The sequence below is a fragment of the Nerophis ophidion genome, linkage group LG21, assembly GCF_033978795.1.
Source record: "Nerophis ophidion isolate RoL-2023_Sa linkage group LG21, RoL_Noph_v1.0, whole genome shotgun sequence".
In the NCBI taxonomy this organism is placed as follows: domain Eukaryota; kingdom Metazoa; phylum Chordata; class Actinopteri; order Syngnathiformes; family Syngnathidae; genus Nerophis; species Nerophis ophidion.
Genome location: NC_084631.1, coordinates 22,904,545 through 22,925,597, shown reverse-complemented (window position 1 = coordinate 22,925,597; position 21,053 = coordinate 22,904,545). Strand labels below are relative to the sequence as shown.

At 42.1% G+C, this 21,053-nt stretch overlaps 1 protein-coding gene across 1 annotated transcript in view; it reads right to left on the bottom strand.

Annotated features, from left to right (window-relative positions):
• Positions 1-330: 330 nt before the first annotated feature.
• Positions 331-21,053, bottom strand: part of tmem200b (transmembrane protein 200B) — a 44,097-nt gene continuing 23,374 nt past the window's right edge. The window contains exon 2 of the mRNA XM_061882188.1: positions 331-5,704. Within this exon, the coding sequence (XP_061738172.1) occupies positions 4,446-5,654 (1,209 nt within the window). The 5' untranslated portion in view covers positions 5,655-5,704 and the 3' untranslated portion in view covers positions 331-4,445. The remainder of the gene's footprint in view (positions 5,705-21,053) is intronic.

The following is a 21,053-nucleotide window of genomic DNA, read 5'->3' as shown; positions in this document are numbered from 1 at the left end:
CAAATTAAACAAAAAGTGATCACAGGAGAATGCATACCTGCCCAGAAGGAACCATACAATCTAATAAGGCAAAAATGTGGAAGCTCTGCTGAGGATAATTGCAGCCAGGGAATCCCCAACCCTGCCCTACTGCCAGCTTTACTCGGAACCCCTTAAAAGTGTTGTGCTGATGAGTGAACAGCGGAGGGAGAAACATGAATTCCGGCCATTGCTCACCCTGATCCCTGCTGGATTTGCAGCCCGAGAAATACGGCGGAAAACCCAAGGGCTCCTTTAGAGTGAGGAATGGGTATGTCAATAGCCCGCCTCAAGAGTTGATTATGTGCCGCATGCGTTAACAACCCGGAGCCGCAACATTGGCTGTTAGGATAAATGAGACGCTGGCGCCCAGGTTTTGCTCAGCCTTTTATTTGCAACCCAGGCGTGGCAATGGTCTTAAATGCAGTGGTAGATGACAAAGGGGCGAGACGTGGCCATTGATTGTTCCGTCACGCCGCAAATATTGCTTGAGATACAGTCAGAACACACAACAGGCGTCAGGATCCCGCGCAGGAAGAACTGGAGAGAGGCGGTGAGGTCACCTCTGCACATGGATTTACGGAAGTGGGGAGGGGGGGTTACATGGATTGTGACTCATGCGAGCCTCCCCCCTGCTGCACTGATGACCTCACTAAATCTCGCTGAGGTTTTTGCAGAGTCTGCACAATCAAACTGGTTAGCTGGATCAAAGAGTGTGTGTGTGTGTGTGCATATTTAAGCCTGCATGTGTGTGTGTTTATCATGTGTGGGAGGAACCCTCCCATAAATACTGGGAGACAATCAACATGAGACCAGAGGGGGAAAAGTCTCCTTCCTTCCATGGCGAAGCTAATTCTGCTTGAACCACCAACAAAGATCTGTGTTACTGATAAACAAGGATTCCACTTTAATGCAACGTATGGTCTCCTGCCCGGGACTCGTTCTGGCTCCCACCTGAAGACCGTAGGCCAGGGGTGTCAAACTCAAATACAGAGTGGGCCAAAATTTAAAACTGAACAAAGCCGCGGGCCAAGGTTGAACAAATTAACCTTTTAATAGGGACCCAAACAAGTTTTGCATTGAATATTAAACGAGCAAGACTTATATAACTTTATAGTCACATACAAAATTGAGTTTCAAATTATAATAATGAGTAAAAAATATCAATGGCATATCAAATAAAATGTAAATAAAAATTGGGGGAGCGGGGATGTATATTGTATGGTCCCGGAAGAGTTAGTGCTGCAAGGGCTTCTGGGTATTTCTTCTGTTGAGTTTATGTTGTGCTACGGTGCGGATGTTCTCCCGAAATGTGTTTGTCATTCTTGTTTGGTGTGGCTTCACAGTGTGGCACATATTTGTAAAAGTGTTAAAGTTGTTTATACGGCCACCCTCAGTGTGACCCTTATGGCTGTTGATCAAGTATGCCTTGCATTCACTTGTGTGTGTTAAAGCAGCATATATTATGTGACTGGACCGGCACGTTGTTTGTATGGCAGAAAAGCGGACGTGACGACAGGATGTAGAGGACACTAAAAGCAGTGCCTTTAGCGTCCCCGAATATTGTTGTCCGGGTTGAAATCGGGAGAAATTCGGAAGAATGGTTGTCCCGGGAGATTTTCGGGAGGGGCACTGAACTTTGGGAGTCTCCCAGGAAAATTGTGAGGGTTGGCAAGTATTAGTATCAGCGGTGAATGCAGTGTTACAGAGGCATCGCCGCTGTATAACACCGGCGGGCCAGCTCTAATCTTAATTTGATATTACCTCAAGGGCCAAATGAAATTACACGGCGGGCCAAATTTGGCCCGCGGGCCAGAATTTCACACCCATGCCGTAGGCCAAGAGTTTTCAATTCGAGTTCAGTTTAAAACTGGGGAGACTAACATTTTTGCAGAAAAATTCCTAAAAAACACTGTAGTGCTCCTGTTTGTACAGAGCAGTGTTTTTCAACACTTGTGTACCGTGAGATATTGTTTGCTGTGCCGTGGGAAATAATGTAATTTCACCTCATTGGGTTAAAAATATGTTTTGCAAACCAGTAATTATAGTCTGTGCTGTCAAGAGTTTGGCAGAGTAACGGTGTAATACTCTTCCATATCAGTAGATGGCAGCAAGTACCGTATTTTTCGGAGTATAAATCGCTCCGGAGTATAAATCGCACCTGCCGAAAATGCTTAATAAAGAAGGAAAAAAACATATATAAGTCGCACTGGAGTTAGGGTTGGGTATTGTTTGAATTCGAACGATTCCGATTCTTTGTTTCGATTCCGATTCCTGACGGTCTAACATTTCCTGTCAAAGTGGACCATCTTTGCAGATTATGTCCTCATCCCTTTACTGCAGAGGTGAGAGGCATGATTAAGCATTTAGAATTAACTTTCAGGAGCTCCGAGGCCAGGGAGCAGCTCTCCAGCTGATGACGTCAATATAGCAGCATAAAGAAGTTGGCTTTCTGTGACAATGGTCCGCTAATAATAGGTCCTTAATGTTAGCGCTTATAATAAAAAATATCACTAATACTCGGTTAATATTCAGGTCACAAAATGTAAATGGAGTATTATTGGCGGTTTTTAGTAGGACCTCCCACTGACTCCGCTGGAAGCAGAATTTTATTTACGTTTATTTACGATTTAGAATGCATTAAAAAAAAATGTGTGGTCTTGTTCCTCATAAAGATTGTGAATTATAGGCAAAATTCCAAACAAGTTAAAGGCCTACTGAAATGAGATTTTCCTATTTAAACGGGGATGGCAGGTCCATTCTATGTGTCATACTTGATCATTTCGCAATATTGCCATATTTTTGCTGAAAGGATTTAGTAGAGAACACAGACGATACATTTCGCAACTTTTGGTCGCTAATAAAAAAGCTTTGCCTTTATCGGAAGTAGCAGACGATGACGTCACCGGTGTGAGGGCTCCTCACATCCTCACATTGTTTCTAATGGGAGCCTCCAGCGGCAAGAGCTATTCGGACAGAGAAAACGACAATTTCCCTATTAATTTGAGCAAGGATGAAAGATTTGTGACTGAGGATATTGATAATGAAGGACTAAGAAAAAAAATTAATTAAAATAATAAAGTTTAAAAAAAAAGGCGATTGCATTGGGAGCGATTCAGATGTTTTTAGACACATTTACTAGGATAATTCCGGGAAATCCCTTATCGTTCTATTGTGTTGCTAGTGTTTTAAGGAGTTAAATAGTACCTGATAGTCGGACGGGTGTGTCCACGGGTGTCTTGACGCCAGTCTCTGAGGGAAGTCACGGCAGCTGCTCCGGTAAGAGGCGACATTTTACCACAATTTTCTTACAGAAACCTGCCGGTTGACAAGTGGTCGGGAACCATGTTCGTTTGACCACTCTGATCCATAGTAAAGCCTCACCTCCGGGAATTTTAAACAAGGAAACACTGTGTGTTTGTGTGGCTAACGGCTAAAGCTTCCCACCTCCATCTTTCTACTTTGACTTCTCCATTATTAATTGAACAAACTGCAAAAGATTCAGCAATACAGAAGTCCAGAATACTGTTTAATTATGCGATGAAAAGAGATGACTTTTAGCCGCAAGTGGTGCTGCGCTAATATGTCCCCTCATTCCGCGACGTTTTCAACAAGAAACTCCGCGAGAAATTTCAAATTGTAATTTAGTAAACTAAACCGGCCATATTGGCATGTGTTGCAATGTTAATATTTCATCATTGATATATAAACTATCGGACTGCGGGGTCGGTAGTAGTGGTTTTCAGTAGGCCTTTAAGTTTTATCAAAAACATTCGTAACATAAATTTATGAACACAGCTTGAACAAAATATCTTGAACTGTTACAAAATGAGGAAGAATATCCAAATATTATGTCATAGCTTCTTTGTCTTTGTGCTAGTACCTGCTATAACAGATAAGACCAACGTTGCATTAAACTGGAATCCGCCTTTAACTGGAACTGACGATTTGTACATATAACACCAACAGACACGTTTCTGCATAATTATCAACATATAGCATATTGTACAATACACAACTGACATGCATTGTATTTGGAGGATAGGATCTTTTTATACATTAGTTGCATTTGTTAACCAACACTTGGTGGGTCCAAGAGACCAGGTAGTTTGGTTGAAATAGGACTGAACAGTGAATACCGACCCTCCGCTGTTGGCATGGAACTAGACAAAGCTGCTTGCTGCTGCCAACCGGCAGAATTACTTTGCTCATTAATGACAGTATTAGGTCAGTGTGTTCTCCTACAGTTAAAAGTGCCTCAAAGAACATCAAGTCTGTTGGTTAATATTTCACTGAAATTTCACAACAAGCTAAAGTTTCTTCATTGACAAACACTCGAGTTCCAATCGATCAAGAGCTTAGTTATGGTGAGAACATGGATGGTAGTTTGGGTCCAAAAGTATCCTTTGGACCATGAAAATCAAGCATCACTGGAATGGTCCAGAGCCAAAACTCTTATCCCACTGAGAACACTGTTGCTCTAACTGGTCCAGCAGTTTGTCGACCGAGTCTTCCTTGTTCTCCAATTTCAGGTACCGTCGCCCAATGCCAAGGTCTAACCGAGGCCAGCTTTGGTGAGTCTGCTCCTCCGTGACATCCATAACCTGCCCGGGAATGTTAATGCAATGATCTCGTCTTAAAACCGCTGGTTTTTTGGTAAATCCCTCCTCCCTAATGAGTGTTTTCTCCGTAGACCAAACCGTTCGAGCCATGGAAGGTTTAGTCCTGTAGCTCATGCTATGGCAGCGTCGAGGCTGAGCAGCTGGGATATCCACATCGTCCATCCCAAGGGTGGACATGGAGCTGGCAGACATCAGGCAATTACTGAGCTTTCCGAACTGTTCTGGTCGGGTTTTGAAACTGGAACCAAGCTCAGTTTCAAATTGTGTGTTGATGTCAGTCTGGCTGGAGTTGCACGGGGACAAGTTGGTTGAAGTCGGAGGCACCGACTCTTGATGGTGGAGGGCTTCTGTCTGCAGGACTGCTTGCTGGTAGACGCCCTCCACGCTGTCCCTCTGGTTGTTACCAGGTCTGGTCTGCAGCAGGGGTTCAGAACTTGCCAACTGCTCCCGACAGAAGCTGTGGAGTTGGGCAGCCGGTAAACTGCTCACCCACTGATTTTTCGCCATCGAGTTGGCTGCCGCGATATCTTGTAGGTCTGCTGAGGGAACGGCGGCAGACACAGAGCAGATGACACTGCGCATCTGGGCCATCAACATCTGAGTCTCTCTATCACGATTCTCATACAAGACTGTGTTGGCACAGATGAGAATGAAGAGTCCAACTCCCATTATGACCGGGCCCAGCAGCTTCATCCGCTCACTGTGGATCAAGCTGACTGTCGACAGGAAGCTCTTAGACCCCATACCCCACTTCCTCTGCGGCTCAGAAACATGGTTCCTCTCTGTGGCTCCCAGGATGGAAAAACGTGACATTCGGTATCCCGCCACAGCCAGAGCGATACCCACCATGACCACAATGACCCCCAACACCAGGAAAGCTCCAGCAACGGAGCGTAGGCGAAGCTTGCCCCGGATCACTCCGCTCTTCTTCTTCCGTCCACATAAGGTAAAACGAGGCTTCCGCCGGAGGGAGGGTGGTGACGACGTTACGCCTCTGGCCTTCTGGGTCATCATGGTGTGGGTCACTCCAGAGCCTTTGCTCCAGGTGACACCCAGTCAGAGACCTTTAGGAAGCAGAGAAAATTTGAGGTTAAAAAAATACAATACAGCACGGTTGCCAAAGTCAAAGGTTAAAGTCATCGGACACAACGTGGCCTGGATATAATATTAAATACACTAAGTGATGCTCTATGTCAGGGGTATGGAACCTATGGCTCGTGAGCCAGATGTGGCTCTTTTGATGACTGCATCTTAGCTGACGTTGCTTAATAAACGATAAGTAATGAATAATTACACTTGTAATCAGAGTGTTAAAAATAAGGTTCAAAATATAAAACATGCTAATGCATTTGAATCCATCCATCCATCCCTCCATTTCCTACCGCTTATTCCCTTTGGGGTGGCGGGGGGCGCTGGTACCTATCTCAGCTACAATCGGGCGGAAGGCTGCGTACACCCTGGACAAGTCGCCAGCTCATCGCAGGTCCAACACAGGTAGATAGACAACATTCACAAACTAGGGACCATTTAGTGTTCCCAATCAACCTATCCCCAGGTGCATGTCTTTGGAAGTGGGAGGAAGCCGGAGTACCCGGAGGGAACCCACGCAATCACGGGGAGGACCAGCAAAGTCCACACAGAAAGATCCCGAGCCCGGGATTGAATCCTAACTACTCAGGACCTTCGTATTGTGAGGTAGATGCACTAACCCCTCTGCCACCGTGAAGCCCTGCATTTTAATCTATCCATCCTTTTTTCTACCGCACTTGTTCAAGAAGTTGCATTAAGGGTAAGAAGTGATTTATTTATTATTGATTAGTGTGGGGTTGGCCCTCCTGGGGGTTCTTCAGACCACCAAGCACCGACATGAGAGCCTGTTTCAGGGTTACAATATGTTTTTATTTTCCAATAAGTCTCTCAGTTGCTTTCCAGCAATTGTCTTTTTCTCTTTCGTTCTCGCTCGCACTCTGGCTCCAGCCCCAACCCTGTCTCTCCTTCTGGCTGCTGCTTATAAACAGAGCGACAGGTGATTAGATAACAAGGCCCAGGTGAGCCATCTACGCACCTGTCGCTGATTTCAAGGCCGGTCCTGTCAACACCCCGCTTCGCTGCAGGCCCGCAGGCCACGCCTCCTCCACAGTTAGCTTCAGAATAACAATGTTATTACAAAGAATAAGAGACCTATTATACTCTAGAAATGTTGGTCTTACTTAAAAATGCATGCGTTTAGTTGTGTTCAGTGTTGAAAAAAATATTATATGGCTCTTATGGAAATACATTTTTAAATATTTGGATTCTTGGCTCTCTCAGCCAAAAAGGTGTGCGACCCCTGCTCTATGTCCTAGGTGTCAAAGTCAAGATCCGGCCCGCAACTGAATTATTTATGGCCCCGGGAGGATTTTGATTAGTATTAGAATTGTCCTGCAGGCCACAGTTGCCTGATTCTGTTTTGCATGCATTAATACTCCATTCCCCACAATGCAACGGTAGCCCGCCAACTCACTGAAGCGCCGCAAGTTGACCTCGGTTCCATTATTCATCATCATTCAGGGCAGATGTCAACTTTCAGCAACCCCCCGCCCCAATAATGGCTAAACGGAAGGTGGACGGTGAGAACAGGGGGTTTAAAGCCAGGTGGGAGGCAGAGTACATGTTCACCGAGGTAAACGGCAAACCTGTGTGGAGAAAGTGTGGCTGTAATGAAAGAATATAATCTAAGGAGGCACTATGAAACGTTTAAGAAACACAAAGACAAAGACACGGAAGAAAGGTTACAGAAGGTGGAAGAATTAAAACGAGGTCTTAAGTCTATTCACAAAAAATACATCACAAAGCTATGGTGTCGTTTTGATTACAGACACCATGTTTAATTATAATTGTGATACAAACCCCGTTTCCATATGAGTTGGGAAATTGTGTTAGATGTAAATATAAACGGAATACAATGATTTGCAAATCCTTTTTAACCCATATTCAGTTGAATATGCTATAAAGACAACATGTTTGATGTTCAAACTGATAAACTTTTTTTTTTTTGCAAATAATAATTAACTTTAGAATTTGATGGCAGCAACACGTGACAAAGAAGTTGGGAAAAGTGGCAATAAATACTGATAAAGTTGACGAATGCTCATCAAACACTTATATGGAACATCCCACAGGTGTACAGGCTAAATGGGAACAGGTGGGTGCCATGATTGGGTATAAAAGCAGCTTCCATGAATTGCTAAGTAATTCACAAACAAGGATGGGGTGAGGGTCACCACTTGGTAAGCAAATTGTCGAACAGTTTTAGAACAACATTTCTCAACGAGCTATAGCAAGGAATTTAGGGATTTTACCATCTACGGTTCAGAGAATCTGGTGAAATCACTGCACGTAAGCGATGATATTACGGACTTTTGATCCCTCAGGCGGTACTGCATCAAAAACCGACATCAGTGTGTAAAGGATATCATCACATGGGCTCAGGAACACTTCATAAAACCACTGTCAGTAACTACAGTTGGTCGCTACATCTCTAAGTGCAAGTTAAAACTCTACTATGCAAAGCGAAACCCATTTATCAACAATATCCTGAAACGCCGCCGACTTGGCTGGGCCCAAGCTCACCTAAGATGGACTGATGCAAAGTGGAAAGGTGTTCTGTGGTCTGACGAGTCCACATTTCAAATTATATTTGGAAACAGAGGACGTGGTGTCCTCCAGAACAAAGAGGGAAATAACCATTAGGATTGTTATAGGCGCAAAGTTCAAAAGCCAGCATCTGTGATGGTATGGGGGTGTATTAGTGCCCAAGGCATGGGTAACTTACACATCTGTGAAGGCACTATTAATGCTGAAAGGTCCATAAGGTTTTTGGAGCAACATATGTTGTCATCCAAGCAACGTTATCATGGACGCCCCTGCTTAACTCAGCAAGACAAGTGTTACAACAGCGTGGCTTCATAAAAAAAGAGTGCAGGTACTTTCATGGCCCGCCTGCAGTCCAGACCTGTCTCCCATCCAAAATGTGTGGCGCATTATGAAGCGTAAAATACGACAGAGGAGACCCCAGACTGTTGAACAATTGAAGCTCTACATAAAACAAAAATGGGAAATAATTCCACTTTCAAAGCTTCAACAATTAGTTTCCTCAATTCCCAAACGTTTATTGAGTGTTGTTAAAAGAAAAGGTGATGTAACACAGTGGTGAACATGTCCTTTCCCAACTACTTTGGCACGTGTTGCAGGTAGGAGCTTGGTTTAATATACAAAAACAAAAGAAAACTGATGCAAAACAGACAAAAGAAAAGGCGTGCCTGCGCACGGGAAGCTAACGCTTACTTAGCAGGGGAGTCCAGAAGTCCAACAGTAACGTGCCGAGCGCACGCGAAGCTAAGGCGAAACTTAGCACTAGCATAAACACCGACGAAAAACCAACATGAGTGTTGCATGGAGCAAACAACAAACCAAGAACGAACTTAAGTCGAATGCAGGCTTAAATACTAAAGCAAACATTTACCACAGGTGTGCGTCAAAAAGCATAGCAGGTGGAAAAAATGCGAAACCATGGTAACAAGGTAAAACAGGAAGTGCAAAAACTAAGAACAGGAAGAGTCCAAAACGATCGACAAAACACAAAAGGACTTAAAAACCAAAACAATAAATATGATCCGGGCGGCGGATCTTAATAAAATTATTCTTAATTTATTCCGAAATTACTTATAATAATTGTAAAGGGTTGAAGTTAAAACTGTCCTGATAAGAATCGAATGAAAGACCAAGAGCCGGTGCAGTTGGTTAACTGCTGCAGTTCAGTCATATTTTTTTTTAGGGGGGGGATTTATTTCATTTTGAATTGGTCACGTAACGTGCTGGGCTACTGTGCTGAATTGATCGCGGGGACAATTGCCAATGACACATTCAAGTCCTGACTCAAAGCTGCAGATCTGCACTATGACGAGCAGCAATCGGCCTTCTGCTGTAATTTCATACTCTGGCGATATTTTACCCAAGTAAGAAGGATGGCAAACTTTGGGCACCTTACAATTCAGGGATTACAATAGGATTATACATTAATTGTTTATTTATCTTTAATTATCAGTTTGTTTTTAGTATTTCTATTATCATTATTTATACAACATGTAAGGCTTCTCCTTCGACTATTGGTATGTACAAAACCCCCAAAAATCAGAATACAATGATTTGCAAATTATTTTCAACCTATATTCAATTGAACAGACTGCAAAGACAAGATACTTGACGTTCGAACTGGAAAACACTATTTTTTGCAAATATTAGCTCATTTTGAATTTGAAGCCTGCAACATGTTTCAAAAAAGCTGGCACAAGTGGCAAAAAAGATTGAGAAAGTTGAGGGATGCTCATCAAACACTTATTTGGAACATCCCACAGGTAAACAGACTAATTGGGAACAAGTGTGTGCCATGATTGGGTATAAAAGCAGCTTCCTTAACATTCTCGGTTATTCACAAACAAGGATGGGGCGAGGGTCACCACTTTGTGAGCAAATGCATGTCAAAATTGTCCAACAGTTTAAGAACAACATTTTTCAACGAGCTATTGCAAGGAATTTAAGGAGTTCACCATCTACGGTCTGTAATGTCATCAAAAGGTTCAGAGAATCTGGATAAACCACTGCATGTAAGCAGCAGTGCCCATGACCTTGGATCCCTCAGGCGGTACTGCAATAAAAAGCGACATCATTGTATAAAAGATATCACCACATGGGCTCAGGAACAGTTCAGAAAACCACTGTCAGTCACTACAGTTCGTCGCTACATCTGTAAGTGCAAGTTAAAACTATACTATGCAAAGTGAAAGCCATTTATCAACAACACCCAGAAACACTGCTGGCTTTGTTTGGCCCAAGTTCATCTAAGATGGACTGATGCAAAGTGGAAAAGTGTTCTGTGGTCTGAAAAGACCACATTTCAAATTGTTTTTGGAAACTGTGGAGGTTGTGTCCTCCATACCAAAGAGGAAATTAACTATCCGGACTGTTATCGGCGCAAAGATCAAAAGCCAGCATCTGTGATAGTATGGGGGTTTATTGGTGCCCACGGCATGGGTAACTTACACATCTGTGGAGGCACCATTAATGCTGAAGAGTATATACAGGTATTGGAGCAACATATGTTACCATCCAAGCAACATATTTTTCAAGGAAGCCCCTGCTTATTTCAGCAAGACAGCGGGGCTTCATAGTAAAAGAGTGCGGGTACTAAACTGGGCTGCATGTAGTCTAGACCTGTCTCCCACTGAAAATGTGTGGCACATTATACAGAGTAAAATACCACTAAAGAGGTGCGTTTATATTTATGTTCAGTATGTATATATATATATATATATATATATATATATATATATACATATATATGTATATATATATATATATATATATATATATACATATATACATATATATGTATATATATATATATATATATATATACACATATATATATATGTGTGTGTGTGTGTGTGTGTGTATATGTATATGTATAAATGTATGTATTTTTGTTTATATTTATATATATATATATGTATGTATGTCTATGTATATTCATATATATTTGTATATATATGTACATATATAAATATACATACATATATATATATATATATATATATATATATATATATATATATATATATACATATGACCACCCTCGACCCCAAAAAGGGACAAGCGGTAGAAAATGTATGTATGTATGTACAAACCCCGTTTCCATATGAGTTGGGAAATTGTGTTAGATGTAAATATAAACGGAATACAATGATTTGCAAATCATTTTCAACCCATATTCAGTTGAATATGCTACAAAGACAACATATTTGATGTTCAAACTGATAAAAAAAAATTGTGGGGCAAATAAACATTAACTTTAGAATTTGTTGCCAGCAACACGTGACAAAGAAGTTGGGAAATGTGGCAATAAATACTGATAAAGTTGAGGAATGCTCATCAAACACTTATTTGGAACATCCCACAGGTGTGCAGGCTAATTGGGAACAGGTGGGTGCCATGATTGGGTATAAAAACAGCTTCCCAAAAAATGCTCAGTCTTTCACAAGAAAGGATGGGGCGAGGTACACTCCTTTGTCCACAAACGCGTGAACAAATAGTCAAACAGTTTAAGAACGTTTCTCAAAGTGCAATTGCAAGAAATTTAGGGATTTCAACATCTACAGTCCATAATATCATCAAAAGGTTCAGAGAATCTGGAGAAATCACTCCACATAAGCTGCATGGCCGGAAACCAACATTGAATGACCGTGACCTTCGAACCCTCAGACGGCACTGTATCAAAAACCGACATCAATCTCTCAAGGATATCACCAAATGGGCTCAGGAACACTTGGGAAAACCACTGTCACTAAATACAGTTCGTCGCTTCATCTGTCAGTGCAAGTTAAAGCTCTACTATGCAAAGCAAAAGCCATTTATCAACAACATCCAGAAACGCCGCCAGCTTCTCTGGGCCCATGATCATCTAAGATGGACTGATGCAAAGTGGAAAAGTGTTCTGTGGTCTGACGAGTCCACATTTCAAATTGTTTTTGGAAATATCCAACATCTATTCATCCAGACCAAAGGGGAAGCGAACCATCCAGACTGTTATCGACGCAAAGTTCAAAAGGCAGCATATGTGATGGTATGGGGGTGTATTAGTGACCAAGGCATGGGTAACTTACACATCTGTGAAGGCACCATTAATGCTGAAAGGTACATACAGGTTTTGGAAACAACATACTGTTTGCTGCCATCTAAGCGCCGTCTTTTTCATGGACGCTCCTGCTTATTTCAGCAAGACAATGCCAAGCCACATTCAGCACGTGTTACAACAGCGTGGCTTCGTAAAAAAAAGAGTACGGCTACTTTCCTGGCCCACCTGCAGTCCAGACCTGTCTCCCATCGAAAAATATGTGGCGCATTATGAAGCATAAAATACGACAGCAAAGACCCCGGAACTGTTGAACGACTGAAGCTCTACATAAAACTATAATGGGAAAGAATTCCACTTTCAAAGCTTCAACAATTAGTTTCCTCAGTTCCCAAATGTTTATTGAGTGTTGTTCAAAGAAAAGGTTATGTAACACAGTGGTGAACATGTCCTTTCCCAACTACTTTGGCAAGTTTTGCAGCCATGAAAGTCTAAGTTAATTATTATTTGCAAAAAAAATTACGTTTATGAGTTTGAACCTCAAATATCTTGTCTTTGTAGTGCATTCAATTGAATATGGGTTGGTAAGGATTTGCAAATCATTGTATTCCGTTTATATTTACATCCAACAAAATTTCCCAACTCATATGGAAACAGGGTTTGTATATATATATATATATATATATATATATATATATATATATATATATATATATATATATATATATATATAATGTATGTGTATATATATGTATATATGTGTATATACGTGTATATACGTGTATATATATGTGTATATATGTATATATGTGTATGTATATGTGTGTATGTATGTATGTGTGTGTGTGTATATGTATATATGTGTGTATATATGTATGTATGTGTGTGTGTATATGTATATATATATATATATATGTATGTATGTATGTACACATGTATATGTATATATGTGTATGTATGTATGTATGTATACATGTATATGTATATATGTGTATGTATATATATGTGTATATATGTATATACAGTATATGTGTATATATGTTTATATATGTGTATATGAATGTAAATGTGTATACATATGTATATATGTATGTATATATATATATATATATATATATATATATATATATATATATATATATATATATTATTTTTTTTTTTTTTGTTCTTGTCTGGTGCTCTTAGTTTGGTTTGGTTTCCTGTTTTGGTTTGCACTTCCTGCAGCTGCTTGACCGCTGCCTCAAAAGGCTATTAGGTGCACCTGATTTGTGTTAGTAATCAAACAGCCTTCTTGAGCCAGCCTTGAGCTTTAGTCAATGCTGGAGAATTGACTGCTGTGACACGCTGACTCCTTCCATTCTGCTCTCCCTATGAATGTTCCCTAGTTTAGAGTTTCCCCATTAGTCTTTTTGTACACTCTGAGACACATTAGTGTTTTGTTTTACGTGCACTTTATTGCAAGGGCGTGTCTTGTGTTGCTTTTGCCTACTCGTGAATGAAAATTATCTTTTACCCGTAAGCTCCATTCCTGCATCTTGATCACGACAACTACCGCCAACATGACTTTTATGTTATGTTATGTTGGATAAAAAGGATGATAAAAAATAAAGGCTTGACACATCTCACTTTGCATGTAATGAGTTCATACCTCTTTTTAGTTTCACAATTGAAGTTATATATATATATATATATATATATATATATATATATATATATATATATATATGTATATATATATATATATATATATATATATATATATATATATATATTAGAGATGCGCGGATATGCAATTATATCATCCGCAACCGCATCACTAAAGTCGTCATCCACCCGCCATCCACCCAAACCAACATTTTATCAGAACCGCAACCGCTCGCCACCGCCCGTTTTTATATATCCGGAGTCGGTGACCTTTACCACTAAAAGAGCTGGTTTGACCCATGTCACAAAGTAAAGAAGGTAATGGGAGCTGCAAACGTTCTCACGAATATCCGATGGTGCTCATTCAGATAACGGGAATAAGGGCGTGCTGTGAAGCCATTGCCTTTGACACCTTCAGCAACATGTACAAACCGTTTGCCAGTCCAGCAACATATTGTATGCAGCTTCCGCAGATACACGTACAAGATTGAAGGGGATACTGGGTGAAACAGAGTACACTGATGGTTGTGATATAAATAATTGTATCACTCTTACTAATATGCGCCACGCTGTGAAGCCATTCCAAACAAGAATGACAAACACATTTCGGGAGAACATCCTCACAGTAACACAACATAAACAGTACCACAACAAATACCCAGAATCCTTTGCATCCATGACAATTCCTGAATATACTTTACACCCCCGCGCCCCCAACTCCGCCCACCTTACCGACGCAGGAGGGGTGGCGGGTTTTGCTGCTAATGGGGTGTATAATATAGTCAGGAAGTGTCATGGATGCAAAGGATTCTGGGTATTTGTTGTGTTGCATTTATGTTGTGTTACTGTGAGGAGGTTCTCCCAAAATGTGTTTGTCATTCTTGTTTGGTGTGGCTTCACAGCGTGGCGCATATTAGTAAGAGTGTTAAAATTGTTTATATCACAACCATTAGTGTACTCTGTATCACCCAGTATGCCTTGCAGTCGTGTGCGTGTGTCAGTGGAAGTCACACACAACATATCGCTGGACATGCAAGTAAATTGTACATGTTATAGAAGGCGTCAAAGGCAAAGGGTTCAAAGCACGCCCTAATACTTATCAACTGGGTGACTGTCAGCAGACATACTTGAGAATGTTCATGTCAACTAATGTCTTCTTCGCTTTGTGACACGGGTCCAAAATGGCTCTTTGAATGGTAAAAGTTACCGATCTCTGAACCAAGTATATCATATATTTCCAAATGGTTCAACCGCCATCCGCCCGAATCTATTTAAAATCTATTTTTTCGTCATGTCACCCGCCCGACCCGCGGATGAGACCGCAAACCGCGCATCTGTAATATATATATATATACATATACCGTATTTCCTTGAATTGCCGCTGGGGCGCTAATTAATTTAAAACCTCTTCTCACTCCTGCGCTTACCAAAGGCATGCGCTAATTATTTTAAAACCTCTTCTCACTCCGACACTTACCAAAGGCATGCAGTAAAAATTTGAGAGTGATGTAAGCTTTGACCTTGAATCCTACTGAATAGCTCTTAATCTTCTTCCCTTTATGCTATTTCAAATTACCAGTATTGAAATCAGCCTCCTCCATTTTGAAAATGATGACAGGGGAAGTGTCACTCGTGACATCACAAGTTTGACCAGGCAGTGATACTAAGCATGCGCTAATTATTTTGCGAAGCGAGTTGGACCCGGCAGTATTTCAAGGCAGGCGCATACTATATGCCCTGCTGCAATTCAAGGAAATACGATATATATATATATATATATATATATATATATATATATATATATATATATATATATATATATATTTATATATATATATATATATGTATAAATATATATATCACTGAACAAAAAAAAAAGTAATATGTCCGCTGATGTTTAAAAACTCTACACTCAGGGTCTATTTTGCGTTTCCTCAAAAATGTCGCCATTTTTTTCCCTTGTGCACTAATCGATTGAAAGAGCGTGCACGTGATGGCGTGACCTTATCGATGAGAAAATGCATTTTTAGAAAATAGTATTTGCCTGAGCAGCGAAGAGACCCCGGGACTAACAAGTGGTACAACATGGAATGATGGATGAGCTAGAAAGGACAGATAAAAACAATTATTTAAAAAAATGATAAAATTATTTTTTTTAATTGGGACTACCCGCGGGTTGGATTTTGGACCATGTTGGGCCATATCTGGCCTGCGGGCCGTAGTTTGGAGACCCCTGGTCGACAGCATCAAAACCAAGTAGTCTTGTATTTCAGTACGTACAGCTTGTTTGTTACAATGTGGCAAGCTTACGCATTTATTTATTTAGCAAATGCACACGTTTCCTTTAGCAAGTGTAATATTTTTATATTCTTCATAGTATAATAAAATGTTATGTTGTCGCCTTGTCGGTACTTTGTTCATGATTGGGATCCGTCATTTGCTGCTAGGGATGGAATGATGTTAAAAAAAAAACATCACGGTTATTGTCACCAAAATGATCACATTATCAATATTTACCGGTATTTTTGAAAGATCTCAAAAAGTAGTCATCCACACTTATAAACCAAGTGTTGTAGTGTTTATTAAATACAATGCATACAGTGCATCCGGAAAGTATTCACAGCGCTTTACTTTCCCCATGTTTTCTTATGCCACAGCCTTTTTCCAAAATGGAATAAAAAAAATGTTGTCCTCAAAATTTTACAGACATTACCTCATGACGACAATGATTTTATTTTTAGGGGGAATTTGCCAACTTATTAAAAATGTAAATACATATATTGTTAACCAGCTCCGTAGTATGGCTTATCCCACATCTTCAATGTTTGGTTAAGCCGGTAAACCAGGGGTGCCCATTACGTCGATCGCGAGCTACCAGTCGACCGCGGGGGGTGTGTCAGTCGATCTCGAGCCAGGCTTTTAAAAAAAATAAACCTAAAAATTAGTGATCATCAATCTTCACCAAGACGTCACTTAAATGACATTCACGGTACCGGAGGGTGTTGTGAGATGACGCTGGCTGCTGCAAGATCATTATTATGAAAATATGACCGAGAGGAAGGCGAGAAACACTTTTTATTTCAACAGACTCTCGCGCCGTACCTTCCGTCAAAACTCTAAAGGCCGACTGCACATTTCCTGTCTTCACAATAAAAGCCCTGCTTCATGCTGCCTGCGCTAACTAAATACAGAGTCTCGGAAAACTGGCGTGCACAAGCGATCCCTCAGAAAGCTGGCGTGCACATCACTTGTGCACGCCAGCTTTCCGAGACTCTTATTTTGTTAGCGCAGGCAGCATGAAGCAGGGCTTTTATTGTGAAGATAGGAAATGTGCAATCGGCCTTTAGATTTTTGACGGAAGGGACGGCGCGAAAGTCTGTTGAAATAAAAAGTGTTTCTCGCCTTCCTCTCTGTCATTTTTTCATAATAATGAACTGGCAGCAGCCAGCGTCATCTCACAAGACCCTCGGGTGCCGTGAATGTCAATCAAGCAAGCTACGGAATTTGCCGCCAATGTTTTTCTTGTAAAGTGTATGGAAGCTGGATGAATTAGATGCCAAAAACCAACCACTTTCATGTGGTATTGTACAGAAAGGACAACTTTTTTTCTCCTCCATTTGAAAATGTGGCCGTTATCATCATTACTGTCTGATTCCAATCAATGCAAGTCATCAGAATCAGGTAATACACCAACTTATATTCTTGTCTTCGTGAAAGAAAGACATCTATATGTGTTACACATGCTTGTATTATCATTAAACACATTTAACTTGTTTACAAAAATGTCTCTTTCATAAATAAATAAATATAAATGATATATATAAATGAGGTAGATCCCTTCGAGTTGGTCAATTGAAAAGTAGCTCGCCTGCAGAAAAAGTGTTAGCACCCCTGCGATAAACAAAGAGATTCTAGATAACAAACGTGATAGCACAGTAATGCTCACAAGAGGGCATTTTTACTTTAATGGCTGTCGGAGGGGTTGCTCCTTTGCATCTCAAAAGTTGTACAAATAGAGCCAAACCATCCTTGCCTGAGAACACCCTCCTCTTGTTAGAGTATAAGTTGTTGGGGTGTTGGCACCAGTATTTAGATGAGATCTGATCAATCCGAGTCTGTGAGCCATATCTGATGAAGCATGCTTGGATGAGAGGCGAAACATCTTCTAAAACAAACTGAACAGTCCGGTTGCGATCGATAGAATGCCCTGAGAATACCATGACCTGGATGAATGAGAACATCCATACACATGGTGCAGTAATGTTAGATTGAAGGAGCAGTCAGCATTTTTATCTACAAAACCCAAATACAGTGAAGGTTGCACATTGTGTAAATTATAAATAAAAACAGAATACAATGATTTGCAAATCCTATTCAACTTATAATCAATTGAATAGACTGCAAATACAAGATACTTAAAGGCCTACTGAAACCCACTACTACCGACCACGCAGTCTGAGAGTTTATATATCAATGATGAAATATTAACATTGCAACACATGCCAACACGGCCTTTTTAGTTTACTAAATTGCAATTTTAAATTTCCCGTGAGTTTTTTCTTGAAAACGTTGCGTAATGATGACGTGTACGCTTGACGTCACGGACTGTTAGGAAATATGAGCGCTGCACACACACACACAGCTAAAAGTCGTCTGCTTTAACGGCATAATTACACAGTATTTTGGACATCTGTGTTGCTGAATCTTTTGCAATTTGTTCAATTAATATTGGAGGAGTCAAAGTAGAAAGATGGAGTTCAATCAATCAATCAATCAATGTTTATTTATATAGCCCCAAATCACAAATGTCTCAAAGGACTGCACAAATCATTACGACTACAACATCCTCGGAAGAACCCACAAAAGGGCAAGGAAAACTCACACCCAGTGGGCAGGGAGAATTCACATCCAGTGGGACGCCAGTGACAATGCTGACTATGAGAAACCTTGGAGAGGACCCCCCCCCCCCCCCCCCCCCCTCTAGGGGACCGAAAGCAATGGATGTCAAGCGGGTCTAACATGATACTGTGAAAGTTCAATCCATAGTGGCTCCAACACAGCCGCGAGAGTTCAGTTCAAGCGGATCCAAGACAGCAGCAAGAGTCCCGTCCACAGGAGACCATCTCAAGCGGAGGCGGATCAGCAGCGTAGAGATGTCCCAACCGATACAGGCGAGCGGTCCATCCTGGGTCCCGACGAGCGGTCCATCCTGGGTCTCGACTCTGGACAGCCAGTACTTCATCCATGGTCATCGGACCGGACCCCCTCCACAAGGGAGGGGGGGACATAGGAGAAAGAAAAGAAGCGGCAGTTCAACTGGTCTAAAAAGGAGGTCTATTTAAAGGCCAGAGTATACAGATGAGTTTTAAGGTGAGACTTAAATGCTTCTAAGTTGGGAAGCTTTAGCCTTTATCCACACAAACACACGGTGATTCCTTGTTTAAAATTCACGGAGGTGAAACTTTACTATGGATCACAGCAAACATGGATCCCAACCAAATGTCAACCAGCAGGTTTCGGGGAGAAAATTGTGGTAAAAAGTCGCTTCTTACCGGAGATCAGCTGAGCTTGTGCCGCCCATAAAGCTGCCGTCGACTTCGCTGAGACACTGCGCGTCAAGACACCCGTGGATACACCCCTCTGACTATCAGGTACTATTAAACTCACTAAAACACTAGCAACACAATAGAAAGATAAGGGATTTCCCAGAATTATCCTAGTAAATGTGTCTAAAAACATCTGAATCCGTCCCAATGCAATCGCGTTTTTCCATCCATCCATCCATCCATCCATCATCTTCCGCTTATCCGAGGTCGGGTCGCGGGGGCAACAGCCTAAGCAGGGAAACCCAGACTTCCCTCTCCCCAGCCACTTCGTCTAGCTCTTCCCGGGGGATCCCGAGGCGTTCCCAGGCCAGCCGGGAGACATAGTCTTCCCAACGTGTCCTGGGTCTTCTCCGTGGCCTCCTACCGGTTGGACGTGCCCTATACACCTCCCTAGGGAGGTGTTCGGGTGGCATCCTGACCAGATGCCCGAACCACCTCATCTGGCTCCTCTCGATGTGGAGGAGCAGCGGCTTTACTTTGAGTTCCTCCCGGATGGCAGAGCTTCTCACCCTATCTCTAAGGGAGAGCCCCGCCACACGGCGGAGGAAACTCATTTCGGCCGCCTGTACCCGTGATCTTATCCTTTCGGTCATGACCCAAAGCTCATGACCATAGGTGAGGATGGGAACGTAGATCGACCGGTAAATTGAGAGCTTTGCCTTCCGGCTCAGCTCCTTCTTCACCACAACGGATCGGTACAACGTCCGCATTACTGAAGACGCCGCACCGATCCGCCTGTCGATCTCACGATCCACTCTTCCCTCACTCGTGAACAAGACTCCTAGGTACTTGAACTCCTCCACTTGGGGCAGGGTCTCCTCCCCAACCCGGAGATGGCACTCCACCCTTTTCCGGGCGAGAACCATGGACTCGGACTTGGAGGTGCTGATTCTCATTCCGGTCGCTTCACACTCGGCTGCGAACCGATCCAGCGAGAGCTGAAGATCCCGGTCAGATGAAGCCATCAGGACCACATTTTCTGCAAAAAGCAGAGACCTAATCCTGCGGTTACCAAACCGGAACCCCTCAACGCCTTGACTGCGCCTAGAAATTCTGTCCATAAAAGTTATGAACAGAATCGGTGACAAAGGACAGCCTTGGCGGAGTCCAACCCTCACTGGAAATGTGTTCGACTTACTGCCGGCAATGCGGACCAAGCTCTGGCACTGATCGTACAGGGAACGGACCGCCACAATAAGACAGTCCGATACCCCCTACTCTCTGAGCACTCCCCACAGGACTTCCCGAGGGACACGGTCGAATGCCTTCTCCAAGTCCACAAAGCACATGTAGACTGGTTGGGCAAACTCCCATGCACCCTCAAGAACCCTGCCGAGAGTATAGAGCTGGTCCACAGTTCCACGACCAGGACGAAAATCACACTGTTCCTCCTGAATCCGAGGTTCGACTATCCGACGTAGCCTCCTCTCCAGTACACCTGAATAAACCTTACCGGGAAGGCTGAGGAGTGTGATCCCACGATAGTTGGAACAC